This window comes from Brassica rapa, chromosome A07 (assembly GCF_000309985.2).
Source record: "Brassica rapa cultivar Chiifu-401-42 chromosome A07, CAAS_Brap_v3.01, whole genome shotgun sequence".
Taxonomy (NCBI): Eukaryota; Viridiplantae; Streptophyta; class Magnoliopsida; order Brassicales; family Brassicaceae; genus Brassica; species Brassica rapa.
Window position 1 is genome coordinate 10,622,123 of NC_024801.2, and position 18,760 is coordinate 10,640,882.

Below are 18,760 nucleotides of genomic sequence, written 5' to 3' on the forward strand. Positions count from 1 at the left end.
TTAGTGTCAACGAGGGTTCTTAAGTGCTGATAAAATACTCTTTACTGCTGAGCAAAATGCTACAGTATCGACCAATGTTTTGAAACTAAAACATGATAGCCTAAATTATCGCATATCCAAAAAAAACCGTATAAATTCAAATTTGTGAAGTTTTTTTATTCTAAAAAACTTCAAAACTTAAATTTGAAATTTCATATTTCTAATTACATTTTAGTTTTTATAATTATACATCACATTTATAATTTTAAAATATTTTATCGTTTCTCGTTTTAATCTCTAAAAGTTTTATTTCTCATTGATATTTCAAACTTCTTTTTCTAAATTTAACTTTTACACATAAAATTAAACAAAAACTTTAAAATAAGATTTAAAATATTTTAAAATTAGATTTAGACAAGAACCAAATTACAAAAGAAACTTAACAAATGTACTAGTTGATCATATCTGAAAATATTATGAAAAAATAGTTTTTATAATGTGGTATTTTACTAGTAACTTAATATTTAATTATGTATTTATATGCAAATATTATATTTAATGTAAAATTGTATTAATTAATATTGCTGCAATATATATATATATATATATATATGTGTGTGTGTGCGCGCACGCGTGCTAGTTAATTATAAAGTTTGATGAATTTAAATTAATTATAAAAAATATGAGGACCATAGTATAAAAAAATAAAAATATTTTTGAAGTTAACTTTTAAGTTTTGTTTTCGGAGAAGAACAACTCTTAGACCATCTCAAACCCATCTTTATTTTTATATATATAAATTCTAAAATGTAAATGAATTTTTGTTCCAATGCATTTTTTTTATAGTAAATGAATGATATAGTTTATATCATAAAAGAATGCTATTTGGAGGAAAACTAATAGTTTTCTATAATAACAAATATAACATTCTTTTATTACAGAAACACATTTAAATAAAAATTCATTTTTATTTTATAATTTCTCTATTATATAGAGAGAAAATAAAGTTAGATTAGAGATGGTCCGTGAGCTTGTGGTCAAGTGGTAAGGGGAAGGGTTTGGAACGTCAACACGTTTTAAGTTCGATTCACCTGCTATGCGAAACTAAGTCACATTCTTCCTAGACACCTAACATGGATATGAGCTATTGCTTTCGACCCATTTAAATACCCGGAGAGAGGATCTATCTATGGACTGCACCTCCATTTGAGAATTAGTTTGAGTCCTTCCATAGGTCCGAGACACGCAAGGTTAATCAAAAAAAAAATTAGATTAGAGATACTCTAACTTATAATTTTTCATCTCGTCGAGATTAGACTAAAGTAAATAGAGTTGAACCGTTAAAAATATTGACTGATACAATATCAAACTACAGTTTATAATAATTTTTTAAATTTTTTATTTTGGGTTCAAGTTGCCACATTTCAAAGTGACTCACTTTCTATTTGTTCTCAGAGAAACCAATTTATTTGTATTAGATTAGAAATTATGCATGGGCATAAAATCTAAAATCTGAGATTTTTACCGAAACCAACAAGAAAAACCTGATTTGTATCATAACTGTTCTTTTTTTGTTTCGGAAAAATCTTCCAGTTGTATATATTTTTCGAAAATTATTTTTATACATTAAAATGTTATTCTATTACTTGGAACCTTTCTTAGTGAAAAACATTATTTTTACCATATGGTGTTCAGATTTCAAAGTATATATCTTAAGTTGGAAAATATGATTCCAGTGGTTGCCTTCTAACCATTATCTCATTCATACATATAAGTGAAAGATAAATCAACTTTAAAATACAATAATAAATTATATTAATCACTAACTAATAAGTTACCAATTGAATAAGGTGATTTTGATGGCTACTTTTAATCACTAATCACCACACTCCTACAAGTTGAGAGTTATAGAATCCACTTTCAAATACAATTGAAATCAATTATTGATATGGTCGAATCATAAATTATGTGTGTTTTATGCACCACAACCTATTTTTTTTTTCACGTTGCAATAGGATCATGTTGCCTAAATATGGATGCAAAAGATTATATGCGTAGATGAATAAAGTAAGATGGGGTTATGCATTCTTGTAGAATTTCATCACTAGATTAAAAGACGTAATGAAAAATGCACCTACTCAAAAACCTTAATTTGTCAATAAAAGGTAGAGACTATTCATCCTATTCATCAAAAATTTATATTCCATTAAATATAATTCTCTCATCTAAAAATTATATTCCATTCATTATAGTTCCCTGATCTTTATTGGACTAATTCATCTAATGCTTCCACTTAAAACCTACAACTCGATGCATGATAACATAGATGCACGGGGTATGATAAACATTTATATAAATTAGTGTTTTGAGTTCTAAATTCATACTCGTGAAAAGATAATGCGAGATATTGTAGACAATAATGTACTAGTTTGAATTTATATAAGTGATTTGGATGTGAGTTGTCATGTGTTTATTGCATTGATCAATTTGACTAGCTATGAATGACATCAGTATCATGCATGATAACATTTGGATAACAATATTGTTGTGACTTTAGGTCGAATAAAAAAATAGAAAAAATAAAAAAATAGAAAATATAATTAATCTGAAATACTTATTTGGAATTGCTTTGTTATTAGCTAGGTGAATAAATAAACTATAAACCTTCACACTTTGCTCAAAACTTAATGTCAATGGTTAAACGCTTGAGCAACGTCTGTAGTCGGCTGATAATCATGCTGAGTGATGTGAGCCTGATGATGTTGAGAAGGACGAGGACCAAGCAAGCCACGATGAGACGCAGACTGAGTCATTAGAGACCCCAATATTGTTGATGATTCTGCTAGTGAAGAAACAGTTGTTGTCAATACTGATTTGGTGGGAAGTTCTGATACTGATTGCAGTTATTGTTCCTTTCCCTGAATCTGTTACCACAGTTTCTTCGGTTGCATCTGCTGTTGGACGACGTTTACGGATTACCGCGGTTTGAATTGTTGTTATCAGTCGTCACTGTGAGCGCTGTTGAGGAAGAAACGTGGTCGGAGTGCTGAGCAACATGTTTGTTTGTCCTTTTGAGTCTAGTCTCCTCCATATGCAGTATTAACTTCGATGTTGCAAAGCTGGGGAATGGTTCAAGGTGCTGACTGACATTGATGCTGTTGTCGAATCTTTCATTGAGTCAATTGAGAAGGTAGGTGACAAGCGTGCGATCAGCAATGGGAGCGTTGACGTTGGCTAGACGGTCGGACAGAGACTTCAATTTTTGATAATAAGCTTCGATTGTGAGATCACTAATCTCAGTGGTACGAAGCTCATTGTCTAGCTGGGTTGCAGGAGCCTCTTTGTTGTTTTTGACTTTGTTCTCAATGCGGATCCATAATGTCCTGAGCGGTACCGTTGGCCTCAAATGAGCTTTTGAAGAGATCAGGAGACAGAGTCCCGTAAATCAAAAGCTTGACCATGCCGTCTCTCTTGTTCCATTGAGCATCATCGTCTCCAGGCGGAACGTTGTGCCATCAAAATGTCCCGCGATGTCAAAAGTGATGGAGTGAGTGAGGAAAAGCTCACGCCAGGCGTCATAGTTATGTTCAGCTAGATCGAGGATCAATGGAATGTGTGATTTTATGTTAGTCACACCAAATCACGCTCGAGATGTGATGATAAGATGATGAAGAGAGTTAGAAAGAATCAAAAAAGATAAGCGAAGAAATAGAGAAAATTTTAGGAGCTAACATGTTATGATACCATACAAGTAGATGGAATTCCATGTTGGGATTGATCTCATTATGTTGGCATATAAAGTCATTGCTATTACATGATTTGAGGGATTTACATAACAAACTATATCTAATTTAAATTTATACAGAATCTACTGAGAATATATTTATTCTCTAATAAAACACAAGGAAGGAAAGAGAGAGAACTAGAGAGAAGCGTGTAAGAGCATGATTAACTTGAGTTTTTAATCTGGGATTCTTAATTCATGATATGATTTAACACAATTTTATTTTATTTTTTACATTTTTCGGCTAAGAGCCGGTTCTTAGAGCATGACTATTGGAGGGTTCTTAGGCATGATTAACCCCAGTTTCTTAGGCGGGGTTCTTAATTCATGATTTGACACTTTTTTTTTGTTTTTTTTTACATTTTTCAGCTAAGAGACAATTCTTATATCTCTTATTTAAGAGACGGTTCTTAGCTTTTCTTAGTTAAAACCGTCTAAGAACCGTCTTTTATCCGAAGCTAAGAACTCCAGTTAAGAGACTGGGGTTAATGATGGTCTTAAGGTGGAGTTCTTAGCGGAATATAAGAACTCGTCTCTTAACTTTTAACTAAAAAAGCTAAGAGACAGGTTCTTATATTCCGCTAAGAACCTTACCCTAAGAACCTCCCAATAATCGTACTCTTATATCTATTATTTAAAAGACGGTTCTTAGCTTTTCTTAGTTAAAAGTTAAAAAAGTTAAGAAATAGTTCTTATCCGAAGCTAAGAACCCACCCTAAAAACATGGATTAATCATGGTCTAATAGTCAGTTGCCGCCACTCAAAGGCTAAAACAAACAAGTTAATAATATTTCATATGAAGATATAATTTGTAACTTTGTTTAAAAACTATTTTGGATCCAAACGTATTTCAAAATGTTCCATGAGTATGTAGTTTTATATTTAGGTTTTAAATTTATAAAAAATTTCAGGTATCTGTTTGATTTCAGATCGAGTTCGGATAATATTCATTACTCAAAATTGTGCTTTACAGAGTTCGTTCTAGTATCATAGTGGATACGGGATCGAGTTTTTTTTTTATATCACAGGTTCAGAAGTTCAGTTACAAAAGTTAGATGCCTAGTTTGAACTTCACCTAAAAATGATATCGAATTAAAAAAAAAGGAGAAACAATAGGGTTCAAAATTTAATATATTAAAAGATGAGGGTTACATTTGCAATAAACGTCAAAGTAGTTAAAACCCAACTCATAAACTCCTAAACCCTCCTCCTCCTCTCCTCCACTTTTCTAGCCGCCCCAAGCTCTCTCCTCCTTTGTCTTCTCAATCAAAGCTCTTCTTCAAGAACCCTAATTTCGTAGAGAGAGCAAAACCCTAATAATCATGGTTATCAAAGGGAAAGAGACGGTTCCCAACACGGAAGACTTCAAGGAGCTTCGCAATCTCGTCACGCACCACATAGAGTCTTTCGATTACATGACAGAGAAAGGTCTCGATGTTATGTTCACTCGAATCAACTCCGTCAATGTTTACGACCCATCCACCGAGAACAAGTGGAAAAATATCCCTTTTATTTTAATTATTAATGCTTAATTAATTTTGTCTCAATTCATAGTTATGTTGTGTCTGAGTGTCCTTGACGAATTAAGATACTTAGCTTAGAAAATCCGAAAGTGTTCTCTCCTCAGAAGGAGAGTTTGAGTTCAAATTCAAGGAAAGAGTCTTTGTATCCCTTTGAGGTGAAGCTGCTTTCTTTTCAAAAGAGATTGTTTTTTTTTCTTTCTTTGTTTCGGAGTGATAAGCAGCGTTTGTTTGTTTTTTATTGGATAACAGTGTCGGCAGGCGAAGATATCGTACACGGGAGCGCTTATGGCTGATGTTTGCTTTCAGTATGACAATGGACTCGGAAGCGGCCTTGGAGCCGTCGTTAGAGAGAAGTTTGAGTTTGGTGAATTACCTATTATGCTCATGGTGCGTGCTCTCTTCTTACTTTTGTTAGATGATATGATTCTGCTGCTGTGGCGACAAGAGTTTGCTTCTCTGGCTTTATGCTTTGATTTGTAAACTTGGCTCTTATAACTATCATTAGAACAAAGCTCAGTTCCATGATAGCTCTCTTCTTTACTTTTCTTACTATGGCAAGTCTTTGCTTATCTCCGTTCGTTTTGTGCAGTCAAATCGTTGCCACTTACAGGGTGCTGATTGCCGAAAGCTTTTAAAGTGTAAAGAGTCAACTTCTGAAATGGGAGGGTAACTCTTCTTGCACCTCTTATCTTTAATGACATAGCCACTTTGAGGCCGAGGCACGGTGTTATATATATATGCTTTAGTGTTTGTGGGCTTTCTCTACTAAAATATATCTTTATTTGCATGCCAACCTTTTATTCATATTAGTGGAAACTTCTCTCTTGCCTACACATTAGCAAAACATATTATGCATATATAGCTCGTGGTGTGTTTCTTTCTGTAAGTATGATTTTGGTACTAATTTTGGCCTTCTTTCAAATAGGTACTTTATTTTGAATGGGATTGAGAGAGTGTTCCGATGTGTTATTGCACCAAAGCGGAACCATGTAAGCCACCTCTGATTTTTTAAAAACTTTTAGCCGCTGCTTAAAGAGTGTATGTGTAAAATGTAATCCCAGGAAGTTCCTTGTAGCATATATATTTCTGTCATAATTTAACCGAGTAAGAATCTTATGTAGCCAACGGGTATGATCCGGAACTCATTCACTGGAAAACGGGAAGGATACAGTGACAAAGCAGTTGCCATTAGGTATGTGAAGCTCATCTCTTATGTATGATAATGCTAATCTTCACCTGAATAGCAGCAATTTATGCTAAAGAGTTCTTAAATTTTAGGTGTGTTAGAGACGACCAGTCCGCTGTCACTATTAAGGTGTACTATAATCGCAATGGAAGTGCCAGAGTTGGATTCTGGTGAGTGTTAACTCAATTTGTGTAATATAGTAGACATTAATATCTACAATTTGAGCTACCCTTTAAACTTATTTCTAATGGACACAGGATAGGGGGAAGGGAATTTTTGCTTCCTGTCGGCCTTGTTCTCAAGGTATTGTCTAGTCTTTTTTATTTATTTCAATTCTCTTTCAATTGTCTTTGTTTAATATATGTCCTTCATATGTTCCTAGGCTCTCACTGAAACCAACGATGAGGAAATATACGAAAGCCTGAACTGTTGTTACAATGAGCATTACGGAAGAGGCGATGGGTCTGTTGGAACCCAACTTGTACGTGAGCGAGCCAAAATCATTCTTGATGAAGTGAGAGACTTGGGTCTTTTTACCCGGGAACAGTGCCGCAAGTATCTAGGTGATTTACCTGCCTCAACGTCTATGTACACATATCTTTAGACTTATAAGCTAACGTTTTACCTTTTAAACTGAACAGGAGAGCATTTTAAATCTGATATTGATGGGCTAGAAAAAGAAAGCTATCCTGTTGTAAGTTTACTCAATCATTAACTTCCCCCTTTTGGTTTCATCACTACAAAATATATTACCTTTTGAAGAGTCGTCTTGGACTTCTTGGAAATTGTTATTAGGTTCTTGTTTCTGTAATTGTTCTATAACTGATGACAATAGTCTGTTCTAAAAACTTTCGTCTCTTCATTTTACGTATTTAGGTTGCTGAAGCCGTGCTCAAGAATTATATTTTTGTTCACCTTGACAACGATGACGACAAGTTCAATTTGCTCATGTAATTTCTAGCTTTTGCCTCATGTTAGCTTTCTTTTTGAGTTGTTTTTTTAAGTGTTAATGTGGTCAACCTTTTCTTCATGATTCCGCAGCTTCATAATTCAAAAGCTATTTTCTCTGGTGGATCAGACTTCTTTACCTGACAATCCCGATTCTCTGCAAAATCAAGAAATTTTAGTCCCGGGTCACCTTATAACAATTTACCTCAAGGTACATAACGATTTTCCTCATATGCTAGAGACATCTAGCCTTAAAGGTCGTGTAAGAGCATGTGACTTCGTTGTTATCCATGTTTTTGAATATCATAAGTACAACCATAAGTGTTGTGTTTACTAGAGTGTTTGTTCATAAAAAGGAGTTACTTGACGTCACCTCCCTTGGTTATATAGGAAAAACTTGAAGAGTGGCTGCGGAAATGCAAAAGTACTATTGAAGAGGAGATGCGTAATATTAAGAGCAAATTTGACTTTGAAAATCGTAAGTTGCTTTCGTTTTGTTTCCTTGTTCAATGTTCTTATCTCCTGCATTTGTTGCAACTATATGAAACTCATTTTCTTTTGCTATATTCACATTTATTGCGCATGCATTTCCACAGATATCTTGTTAACTAATAGCATCTACTCTATGACGATTCATTAATTGAATGCAGATGCTGATATCAAGAAGCTTATGAACAAAAATCAACCCAGGAGTATTGGCACATCAATTGAGTCTTTGTTGAAATCAGGATGTATGACCACAAGGTCTAGTTTGGATTTACAGCAGGTAAGCACTTGAGTTGATCGCTTGCTTTGAAAACTATAATCTGATCTTGCGAAGCTCAGTCAAGTATGATGTAGTTGATAGAACAATACTAATATCTATTCTTTTCAACTCTTTACCAGAAAGTAGGTTACACTGTTCAGGCTGAGAGGTTGAACTTTCTCCGTTTCCTTTCATTTTTCCGGGCGGTTCATCGAGGTGCTTCCTTTGCTGGACTTCGGACAACAACTGTGAGGAAGCTGCTTCCTGAGTAAGTTCTGGCACTTTTCACCTACCGAACTCCAGATGTGTATTGATGATGCGGCCACCAAAATATTCTGTCTTTACATTTTTCCTGTTTTGTTGTGATCTTGTAGATCTTGGGGTTTTCTTTGCCCTGTTCACACTCCTGATGGGGAACCCTGTGGATTGCTGAATCATATGACACGTACTTGCCGTGAGTTTCTCTTGCTCTCTTTTTCACTTATCATTTCGTCTTCTTGCGAAATTCAGTACGGAGCGTAGATGGTCTAGTTAAGCTTTAAATATGTGAGATTTATATGGAATCACGTTGAGTGAGAGTTTGCTATATTACTCGTGGTAGACTGGAGTTGCCAATTGTATGCACTAGATCATTATATATGATTATGCATATTGTTATACGACACAATACACCACTTCTTTGCGGTAACAACTTTGTATGTTCTGGTTGGTTATGTTGTTCAGGAATCTCCTCTCAATTCGATTCCAATGGAAACATCAGAGACTTTCGGAAGATAAGAAGGTCGGTTGTTGATGTTCTGGTTGGGGTAGGGATGGTAACTTCATTGCCAAAACTTGTACGAGCTGGACCACCAAAAGTGATTCATGTTCTTTTAGATGGCCAAGTTGTTGGATCTCTATCTTCGAACTTAGTCCCTGAGGTTGTCGCTTATTTGCGGAGACTGAAAGTGGAGGCTCCTTCAATCGTAAGTCTTTTTTAGCTTCCTAACAGTATATTTACTGACTGTAAATTTTTTTCATTAGAAGAGACTTCTTACGTGAATGCTTCAACTACAGATTCCTGAAGACCTCGAAGTCGGATATGTACCAACAAGCATGGGTGGATCTTATCCTGGATTGTATTTGGCATCATGTCCCGCAAGATTCATCAGGCCTGTTAAAAACACATCGATTCCATCCAACAATCTTGAACTGATTGGACCATTTGAGCAGGTAGCAAATCATGTGGATTTGATCTTCATATCCAGCTTTTCTCGTATAGAGGCAAACTAAAATAGATATCTCCAAAATCAGGTTTTCATGGAAATAAGCTGTCCTGATGGTGGAAATGGAGGAAGGAATAACTCTTCCCTTGCAACTCATGAGGAAATTGATCCAACTGGGATGATAAGTGTGGTTGCTAATCTTACACCTTGGTCTGATCATAACCAAAGTCCCCGTAACATGTATCAGTGTCAGGTACTTGCTATTATATTCAATGGAGGTTGTATACTATTAAACTACGGAAGCTGTTGTTTAAAAGAGTTAATGTAATACAGATGGCGAAACAAACCATGGCTTACTCTACTCAAGCACTCCAATTCCGTGCTGACCAGAAGATTTACCACTTGCAGGTCAATTCTAATTTACCTACTAGCTTTCATGTAGTCAATTTTCCTCTTTTTGGTTCCATGTCTTCTGAAATTGTATTTGTATTCCACAGACTCCTCAATCCCCTGTGGTGCGCACGAAAACATACACTGCATACAATATTGATGAGAATCCAACAGGGACTAATGCAATAGTTGCTGTCCTGGCTCATACTGGGTAAGAAACTGCTTTCACGTTTAAGAGCTTGTTATTATTTCATCAGCATTTTCTCTTACGCTTTTCTACATATCTGTCTCACAGATTTGATATGGAAGATGCCATGATTTTGAACAAGTCATCTGTGGAGCGGGGGATGTGTCATGGGCAAATATACCAGGTTCGAGTTCCCATTCTCTATTGAACATTCATAAGAAATATCTAGGTTCGGTGCTTAAGCTCAGTTGCATGAGTTTCCTTGTCATCTGGAACTGTAACAGTATAACATAACCCTGGTCAAAGTCCTCTGCACTCGTTTCTTTATTAAACCTTGTAGTTGCAGCGAGGGGTTAATTATCATCATACAACATATTAATCAGCATTTTTTTCTGTGGAAGTTCTTACTATTTGTCCTCATGATCTTGCAGACAGAAGCTATTGATTTGTCAGATCAGAAAAGCCGATCGGGTAGTGGTAATAAAAGGTTTAGGAGGAATAATGCTGTCAAATCCGCTCATTCTTGTGTTGATGCTGATGGATTACCATATGTTGGACAGGTAAATCATCGCTTTCTATGTGCTGTAGATTAGTTTCCTTGTTAGCTTTCGCAGAAACTAACTTAGCTCTTTGAATCTTATGTGCAGAAAATATATCCAAACGAGACGTATTGTAGTATCTATGATGGGGTAACCAACGATTATAAGCCCATGAAGCGAAAAGGAACAGACCCTGTCATCGTTGACTTTGTTTCTCTTGACATGAAGAGCAAGAACCATCCTCAGAAGGTGAGGTTCACTAACTCCTTTAACTACCTGATAAACAGAGTTCTTTTTTTTGGGTTAAAATCTAATATTTCAAGGATCATCGCAGGCAAACATTCGATTTAGGCATGCCAGGAATCCCATAATCGGTGACAAATTCAGTAGTAGACACGGTCAAAAGGGTGTTTGCTCCCAGCTTTGGCCTGATATTGATATGCCCTTCAATGGAGTGACTGGAATGCGTCCGGATCTCATCATTAACCCTCATGCTTTCCCATCAAGAATGACAATTGCTATGCTTTTGGAATCTATTGCTGCTAAGGTATCCATAGAAACCTGTCTGATTCTTAGGTTTCTCAGACAATGATGCTGTGCAATGCATCTTCTGTTTCAACCAGCTTACATTTTAATGTTTATATTACAGGGAGGTAGTCTGCGTGGGGAGTTTGTAGATGCAACACCGTTCCGTGATGCAGTAAAGAAAACAAACGGAGAAGAGGATAGCAAATCCAGTTTACTTGTTGATGATCTTGGTTCCATGCTGAAGCAAAAAGGATTCAATCACTATGGGACAGAGACTTTATACAGTGGTTATTTAGGAGTAGAGCTCAAGTGTGAGATATTTATGGGGCCTGTTTACTACCAAAGGCTGCGTCACATGGTCTCAGACAAGTTCCAGGTTTGTTTTTTTTTTTAAATCATTTTGACATGTAATCTCCAACTTGGTTTTGTCCAAGTCATATATTCTTGGCTTGCAGGTTAGATCCACAGGAATGGTTGATCAGGTAACTCGTCAGCCAATCAAAGGAAGGAGACGAGGTGGAGGGATTCGATTTGGTGAAATGGAAAGAGACTCATTGCTTGCTCATGGAGCTTCCTATCTATTACACGACAGGCTCCACACCTCTTCGGATCACCACATTGCGGATGTGTGTTCCCTGTGTGGAAGCTTGCTGACTTCTTCGGTTTTGAACGTTCAACAGAAGAAGCTGATTCGAGAGATTGGAAATTTACCACCTGGTAGGACTCCAAAGAAGGTAACTTGCGATTCTTGCAAGACAAGCAAAGGGATGGAGACTGTCGCAATGCCGTACGTGTTCAGGTACTTGGCTGCAGAATTGGCGTCAATGAATATTAAGCTGACTCTTCAGTTAAGCAACAGTGGTGAAGGAAGCGACAGTGAAGGAGTCTAGTTCATGGGGGCATATGTTGTATGAATATTATCTTAAAATTTTGATGGATTAGCACAATATATGCTTCTTCTACAACAACTTTATTACTCTTGTTCCTTTTCTGGTGTTAAAATGATTGTCTTAGAGATTTATAAACCAGTGGATTTGATTATTCAATACCATTAATCTGTATGATGACATGTTTAATCAAATTGCTCGATGTTTGTAGGAACAACATTTGCAATTGAGTGATCCCAAGAACATAATCCATTTCCATTTTGTTTTAAGATATTGAGTTGGGGAAAAAGAGTTATTTGATTAATTAGTAAATCATACAAAGACTTGCAAGTTTTACATCTAAACAACATCTCTCTCTTTCTCTTATTACACTCATACTGAAGCAAATACTGATAAGAACTTGGCTCACTTTCCGGGAACGAAGTTGGTGGCGAAGGCCCATGCGTTGTTGTTGACTGGATCAGCAAGATGGTCAGCAAGGTTCTCCAAGGGTCCCTTACCAGTGACAATGGCTTGAACAAAGAATCCAAACATAGAGAACATAGCCAATCTTCCGTTCTTGACCTCCTTCACTTTCAACTCGGCGAAGGCCTCTGGGTCGGTAGCCAAGCCCAATGGGTCGAAGCTGCCTCCTGGGTAGAGCAAGTCCTCGGCCTCTCCCAAGGGCCCGTTTCCTGCAACTCTGTAACCTTCAACGGCTCCCATCAAGATCACTTGAGTAGCCCAAATAGCCAAAATGCTCTGAGCGTGAACCAAGCTTGGGTTTCCCAAGTAGTCGAGTCCTCCGTCGCTGAAGATCTGTGAGCCAGCCTTGAACCAAACCGCCTCTCCGAACTTGACTCCATTCCTGGCCAGCAACTCCGGGAAGACGCAGCCTAGGGCTCCGAGCATGGCCCACCTGCAGTGGATAACTTCTAGCTCACGGTTCCTTGCGAATGTCTCGGGATCGGCTGAGAGACCGGCTGTGTCCCACCCGTAGTCTCCTGGGAACTCTCCGGTAAGGTAGCTCGGTGGCTCGCCGGAGAATGGACCCAAGTACTTGACTCTCTCGGCTCCGTACCATGGGCTGCCTGATGGTCCCTTTGGCTTGGCCACGGTCTTCCTCATTGTCACACGGCCACTTCCGAGGACTTCTGATGCCGCTGGAGAAAGTTTCACGGCCTTTCCGGCGAAGGCAGAGGAGGAGAGAGCCATTGTCGAGGCAGCCATTGCGGTTGAGTGCGGAGTAAAGTAAAAACGTTTATTAGTTGTTGCTATGTGCCAAGAAATGGGTGGTTTGGTTCTGAAGAGCCTTTTCGGTATTTATAATATAGAGTTGTCATCTTGTCTTATCTTAGAATATCAAGTCTGAATAACTTCTTATCCTATAATATCAATTTCTAGTGTTTCTATTGGCTGTTGACATATATTTTTGGTGCTGACGTGGTGATTATGGATTCTACTTAGTATCTCGTAGTTGATTTGTGTGTGTTTAAGATGTAGATATCTTGTAGTGTTGCAGGAAATGTAAAGCATCCACTCATAAAGTGCCACGTATAAGACTTGATCTCTCTATCCTTTTGATATCCTGAGAGAATCAATGTGAAACCAAACACAATTTGTGGATAATTGCATAAATTACATTTTCATTGAACCTTTTCTATATATTATATCTTCTTTTTCTGAATGCAATATCTTTTGTTGGCAGCTTTCGATAATGTTAATGTATCAGTCAACATAACATTTGAGTCCTGATGATATGGTTAAAGCCCCCCGGTTCTGGACTCTCTGGTCATGGTCATACGCCAGAAGTTGGCTCCTCCTTCACACTCTTCCAAAGGCTACAATAAGCCAATTCCAATTCCATCTAAACCGTAATATACTCCCAAAACCATCTAAACCAAATTAATATTGAACCAGAACCCATCTCAACATATGTGGAAGAGGTGGGAGAATGTATTGAATACGGATTTCTCAATCGTTTCTAGCTAATGTTAAGAGCTAGGCCTAGACTAGGATGTGAAAAGAACACTTTTTGCCAAAAACCTGAAGCTATTTTGATTTTTATAGTTGTTCATGATTTGTATCTCTCACTTGCTTAGGTCATATGGGGCTTTGGCATGTATTTAAGTAACTTGTGGGATGCCTGTTTAGAAAACCCTGAATATAAATTGTTGAGTTTCTTTTTTGTAGATTTTCTGAGTGGATGGAGGAGAGGAATAAAATGTTAATTACTGGCTCATAGCTTGCAGTTTATGTGGATCTTATCGCCAAGACTAAAGGCATATCAATCGCTCAAAAGTTCCTCCGGAAAGTAGACCCAAACTTCAACACCATGGACAGTAATGCCAAGAAGCTGGTGCTTTTTGATCGTTGAAGATTCTACTTTAGTTTGACAGTTAAAGTGGGCTAGATTATCCCATAAACACACACTTTCTCATCTTATGGATAATCATGGCGCTTGTAAATTTTTGCATCATCTGCTTGTGGGTGTAACTTATTGAATAAATCATCACTGGATTCTCCCCGCAGCAGACAACATTCGCCATCATAGACAGGGATATCCGTAATGCCATCAGTGCGAGAAGACATAGGAGGAAATTCACTACTCTTATGCAACTTTGGATTAGATAGTTGCTACTTTCTGATCTAACAATCATGTGTATACCTTGTTTTTTATTTCTTTTTGCCAAGGTATCACTTTTAGGCTCTTGTAACCCTAAACTTTCATTTTATGATATTCACAGTTTAGCAAAAAAAAAAAAAAAAAAAAAAAAAAAAAAACTTATTGAATAAAGCAGCGCACCTCTTGTTGAAACATCCTTATCTTAATTCAATAGTAACTTGAATCTTTTTTTTTTTCCTCTTTGGAAACTTTTATGTGATCAATGTGGAGAGTGAATCATGCATCAGTTACAGATCATCATTGTTGAAGCATGAAGTCCACGAAAGTTACTGGAACTGAAACTCGACTGAATTAAGATGAATTAACAATACATAATCATGCATACGTAGGTATTAATTATAAGAAACACAAACAAAGAAACTTGAGATTACGTTTGGAGTTCTTGGAGTACTATTGGTATAGCAAAGAAAGAAAACATGTCTTTTTGTCATGATATTTATGAAAGAAGAAAGTGAAGTCGAGATCAAATGATTAGAAAAAATCTTTCTCACTTAAAATATCTGTTACTATATATATATATATGGGACATTGGTGGTTGGTGCATGAATGAATGTCTGTCGGTGTGAGGTCCCAAAAGATTGAGAAAATAGAACATACAAAGTTGTGCAGCTGTCAGCTTAAAGCTTAAAAGTGCGCTCTAGTTAAAGAGTATGTGAATTCATGTCTGTAGCATGCATGGGCTAATTGAATAATTTTAATTGTGTTTGTGTGTGTGTGTCATTTAGAGCTCTGTAAAACTGATACATGAGACAAGTAAATTACATTATATAATGGTTGCTCAAGGCTTATCCATAAAAGTGGCTGATGAGTATGTTGTAAACTGGTAATGATGGAGTCACTATTGAAAATATTGCTAAATTCATGGTCGAAACATCATAAACATGATATATATGGGTGATTTGCTCAAAAAGAAAAAAAAGATATATATGGGTGAATGCATCTTCTACTGCTACTTTTACATAATGTTCTTTTGAAAAGCAAGTCACAAGGTGGTGTTACCGTTAACGAATACGACGACGCACACAACTTGTGGTCTCAAAATGTTTTGGTTGGAATGAAAGAATCAAAGCAAAAGCTAATGGACTAGAAACTGCCACATAGGATCAGCAAAACGATAAAACCAGAATCTCAAAAGCCAATGAGAAAAGAGATATTTATTACTTCACAGATAACAAACGTTACTCACAGTATCTCTATTTAATCGAAACATTTCCTAACATTTTCAATCACTCTCACTCACAAGTTAGTCACCAAAAAACCAAAAAGAAAAAAACAAAAAGGAAATTCAATGGCTGCCTCGACAATGGCTCTCTCCTCCTCTGCCTTCGCCGGAAAGGCCGTGAAACTTTCTCCAGCGGCATCAGAAGTCCTCGGAAGTGGCCGTGTGACAATGAGGAAGACCGTGGCCAAGCCAAAGGGACCATCAGGCAGCCCATGGTACGGAGCCGAGAGAGTCAAGTACTTGGGTCCATTCTCCGGCGAGCCACCGAGCTACCTTACCGGAGAGTTCCCAGGAGACTACGGGTGGGACACAGCCGGTCTCTCAGCCGATCCCGAGACATTCGCAAGGAACCGTGAGCTAGAAGTTATCCACTGCAGGTGGGCCATGCTCGGAGCCCTAGGCTGCGTCTTCCCGGAGTTGCTGGCCAGGAATGGAGTCAAGTTCGGAGAGGCGGTTTGGTTCAAGGCTGGCTCACAGATCTTCAGCGACGGAGGACTCGACTACTTGGGAAACCCAAGCTTGGTTCACGCTCAGAGCATTTTGGCTATTTGGGCTACTCAAGTGATCTTGATGGGAGCCGTTGAAGGTTACAGAGTTGCAGGAAACGGGCCCTTGGGAGAGGCCGAGGACTTGCTCTACCCAGGAGGCAGCTTCGACCCATTGGGCTTGGCTACCGACCCAGAGGCCTTCGCCGAGTTGAAAGTGAAGGAGGTCAAGAACGGAAGATTGGCTATGTTCTCTATGTTTGGATTCTTTGTTCAAGCCATTGTCACTGGTAAGGGACCCTTGGAGAACCTTGCTGACCATCTTGCTGATCCAGTCAACAACAACGCATGGGCCTTCGCCACCAACTTCGTTCCCGGAAAGTGAGCCAAGTTCTTATCAGTATTTGCTTCAGTATGAGTGTAATAAGAGAAAGAGAGAGATGTTGTTTAGATGTAAAACTTGCAAGTCTTTGTATGATTTACTAATTAATCAAATAACTCTTTTTCCCCAACTCAATATCTTAAAACAAAATGGAAATGGATTATGTTCTTGGGATCACTCAATTGCAAATGTTGTTCCCACAAACTTTGAGCAATTTGATTAAACATGTCATCATACAGATTAATGGTATTGAATAATCAAATCCATTGGTTTATAAATCTCTAAGACAAATCATTTTAACACCAGAAAAGGAACAAGAGTAATAAAGTTGTTGTAGAAGAAGCATATATTGTGCTAATCCATCAAAATTTTAAGATAATATTCATACAACATATGCCCCCATGAACTAGACTTCTTCACTGTCGCTTCCTTCACCACTGTTGCTTAACTGAAGAGTCATCTTAATATTCATTGACGCCAATTCTGCAGCCAAGTACCTGAACACATACGGCATGGAAACAGTCTCCATCCCTTTGCTTGTCTTGCAAGAATCGCAAGTTACCTTCTTTGGAGTTCTACCAGGTGGTAAATTTCCAATCTCTCGAATCAGCTTCTTCTGTTGAACGTTCAAAACCGAAGAAGTCAGCAAGCTTCCACACAGGGAACACACATCCGCAATGTGGTGATCCGAAGAGGTGTGGAGCCTGTCGAGTAATACATAGGAAGCTCCATGAGAAAGCAATGAGTCTCTTTCCATTTCACCAAATCGAATCCCTCCACCTCGTTTCCTTCCTTTGATTGGCTGACGAGTTAGCTGATCAACCATTCCTGTGGATCTAACCTGCAAGCCAAGAATATATGACTTAGACAAAACCAAGTTGGAGATTTCATGTCAAAATGATTTAAAAAAAAAAGAAAACCTGGAACTTGTCTGAGACCATGTGACGCAGCCTTTGGTAGTAAACAGGCCCCATAAATATCTCATACTTGAGCTCTACTCCTAAATAATCACTGTATAAAGTCTCTGTCCCATAGTGATTGAATCCCTTTTGCTTCAGCATGGAACCAAGATCATCAACAAGTGAACTGGATTTGCTATCCTCTTCTCCGTTTGTTTTCTTTACTGCATCGTGTTTTCTTTACTGCATCACGGAACGGTGTTGCATCTACAAATTCCCCACGCAGACTACCTCCCTGTAATATAAACATTAAAATGTAAGCCTAGCTAGTGTTATATGGGGGCACCTCATTTTGCAAAATTATGTACTTTTAAGTATTGCTTATGCGTGATTTATTTTGAAGCAATCTTATATTTTCATAGAGATAAAGAAGGAAAAAATGTCTTTTATGTAACAAGACGTAGATGCCCCTTGTGGGCTTGAAGTTAAGCGTTGGGAATTTTGGGATGAATGATAATATCATAGCAACTTTAGATATCTATTTGGCAGATGTGAAGCTTAGTCAAAAGCTATATTTGAATCCTTGTGTACTTGGGATTTATAGATCCAACTATCCTTAACCACATATAAAGCTAAGAAATCATGTAGATCTTGAGACTTATCTTGCTGAGCCACCTAGCGAGATAATGAGAGTAGATATATTGAACAAAAAAAGCTGGAAAAGCTAACAAAAAGGAATAAAGATTGAGAATTATGCGCAAAAGAGTGTTAGGGAGTAGGCATGAGACGGAGTGGATATCGAAAAATTTGGAGTATCCATAATTTACTTCGTCTCAAACGAATATTTAAGGGTGTGACTGGTAACCATCAAGGAACATTAGGAATGATTAGGAAAAGAATGAATAGGAATAAAATTTTGGGAACGATGAGGAACAAGGGTTCCTTATCAAAATTAACAAGGAACAAATTTGCATTATAATTCTCTACAAAAAAGGGAATGGAAAGGAATGAAGAGGAAAAAATATTCCTCGCGAATGGTAACATTTTTGAGGAACATTAAGGAATGCAGTGTTCCACTTCGTTCCCTTGGTTACCATTCAAACCCTAAGTTTGTAATTGGGCAATTGTCAATAGCACATTTTGAAGTTTATGTCTCAAAAATAGTCTTAAAAAGAGAAAGTCACAAAAATAACATTCATTAAAGGT

The 18,760-nt window shown here is 37.4% G+C and overlaps 4 protein-coding genes across 4 annotated transcripts; 2 read left to right on the forward strand and 2 right to left on the reverse strand.

Moving 5' to 3' along the window:
- Positions 1-4,964: 4,964 nt before the first annotated feature.
- LOC103828917 (DNA-directed RNA polymerase I subunit 2) lies at positions 4,965-12,423 on the forward strand. Its single transcript, XM_009104551.2, has 27 exons — positions 4,965-5,263; positions 5,356-5,441; positions 5,536-5,673; positions 5,876-5,952; positions 6,212-6,275; positions 6,408-6,478; positions 6,565-6,642; positions 6,730-6,775; positions 6,855-7,035; positions 7,114-7,166; positions 7,349-7,422; positions 7,514-7,631; positions 7,811-7,898; positions 8,071-8,186; positions 8,306-8,433; positions 8,540-8,619; positions 8,889-9,130; positions 9,222-9,377; positions 9,459-9,623; positions 9,704-9,778; positions 9,868-9,971; positions 10,056-10,131; positions 10,379-10,507; positions 10,595-10,735; positions 10,821-11,033; positions 11,136-11,390; positions 11,470-12,423. Exons 1-27 carry the CDS (start codon positions 5,086-5,088, stop codon positions 11,902-11,904), a joined length of 3,567 nt encoding a protein of 1,188 aa, XP_009102799.2. The 5' UTR covers positions 4,965-5,085; the 3' UTR covers positions 11,905-12,423.
- Positions 12,180-13,191, reverse strand: LOC103828916 (chlorophyll a-b binding protein 1, chloroplastic). The gene has a single exon (XM_009104550.2). The coding sequence runs from the start codon at positions 13,108-13,110 to the stop codon at positions 12,307-12,309; it is 804 nt and encodes a 267-aa protein (XP_009102798.1). The 5' UTR covers positions 13,111-13,191; the 3' UTR covers positions 12,180-12,306.
- A 2,587-nt stretch (positions 13,192-15,778) lies between these two features.
- Positions 15,779-16,785, forward strand: LOC103828920 (chlorophyll a-b binding protein 1, chloroplastic-like). Its single transcript, XM_009104553.3, has one exon. The coding sequence runs from the start codon at positions 15,855-15,857 to the stop codon at positions 16,656-16,658; it is 804 nt and encodes a 267-aa protein (XP_009102801.2). The 5' UTR covers positions 15,779-15,854; the 3' UTR covers positions 16,659-16,785.
- A 198-nt stretch (positions 16,786-16,983) lies between these two features.
- Positions 16,984-18,677, reverse strand: LOC103828918 (DNA-directed RNA polymerase I subunit 2-like). The gene is made up of 2 exons (XM_009104552.3): positions 17,576-18,677; positions 16,984-17,496 (listed from the first exon to the last, which is right to left on the reverse strand). Exons 1-2 carry the CDS (start codon positions 17,714-17,716, stop codon positions 17,062-17,064), a joined length of 576 nt encoding a protein of 191 aa, XP_009102800.1. The 5' UTR covers positions 17,717-18,677; the 3' UTR covers positions 16,984-17,061.
- Positions 18,678-18,760: the final 83 nt, after the last annotated feature.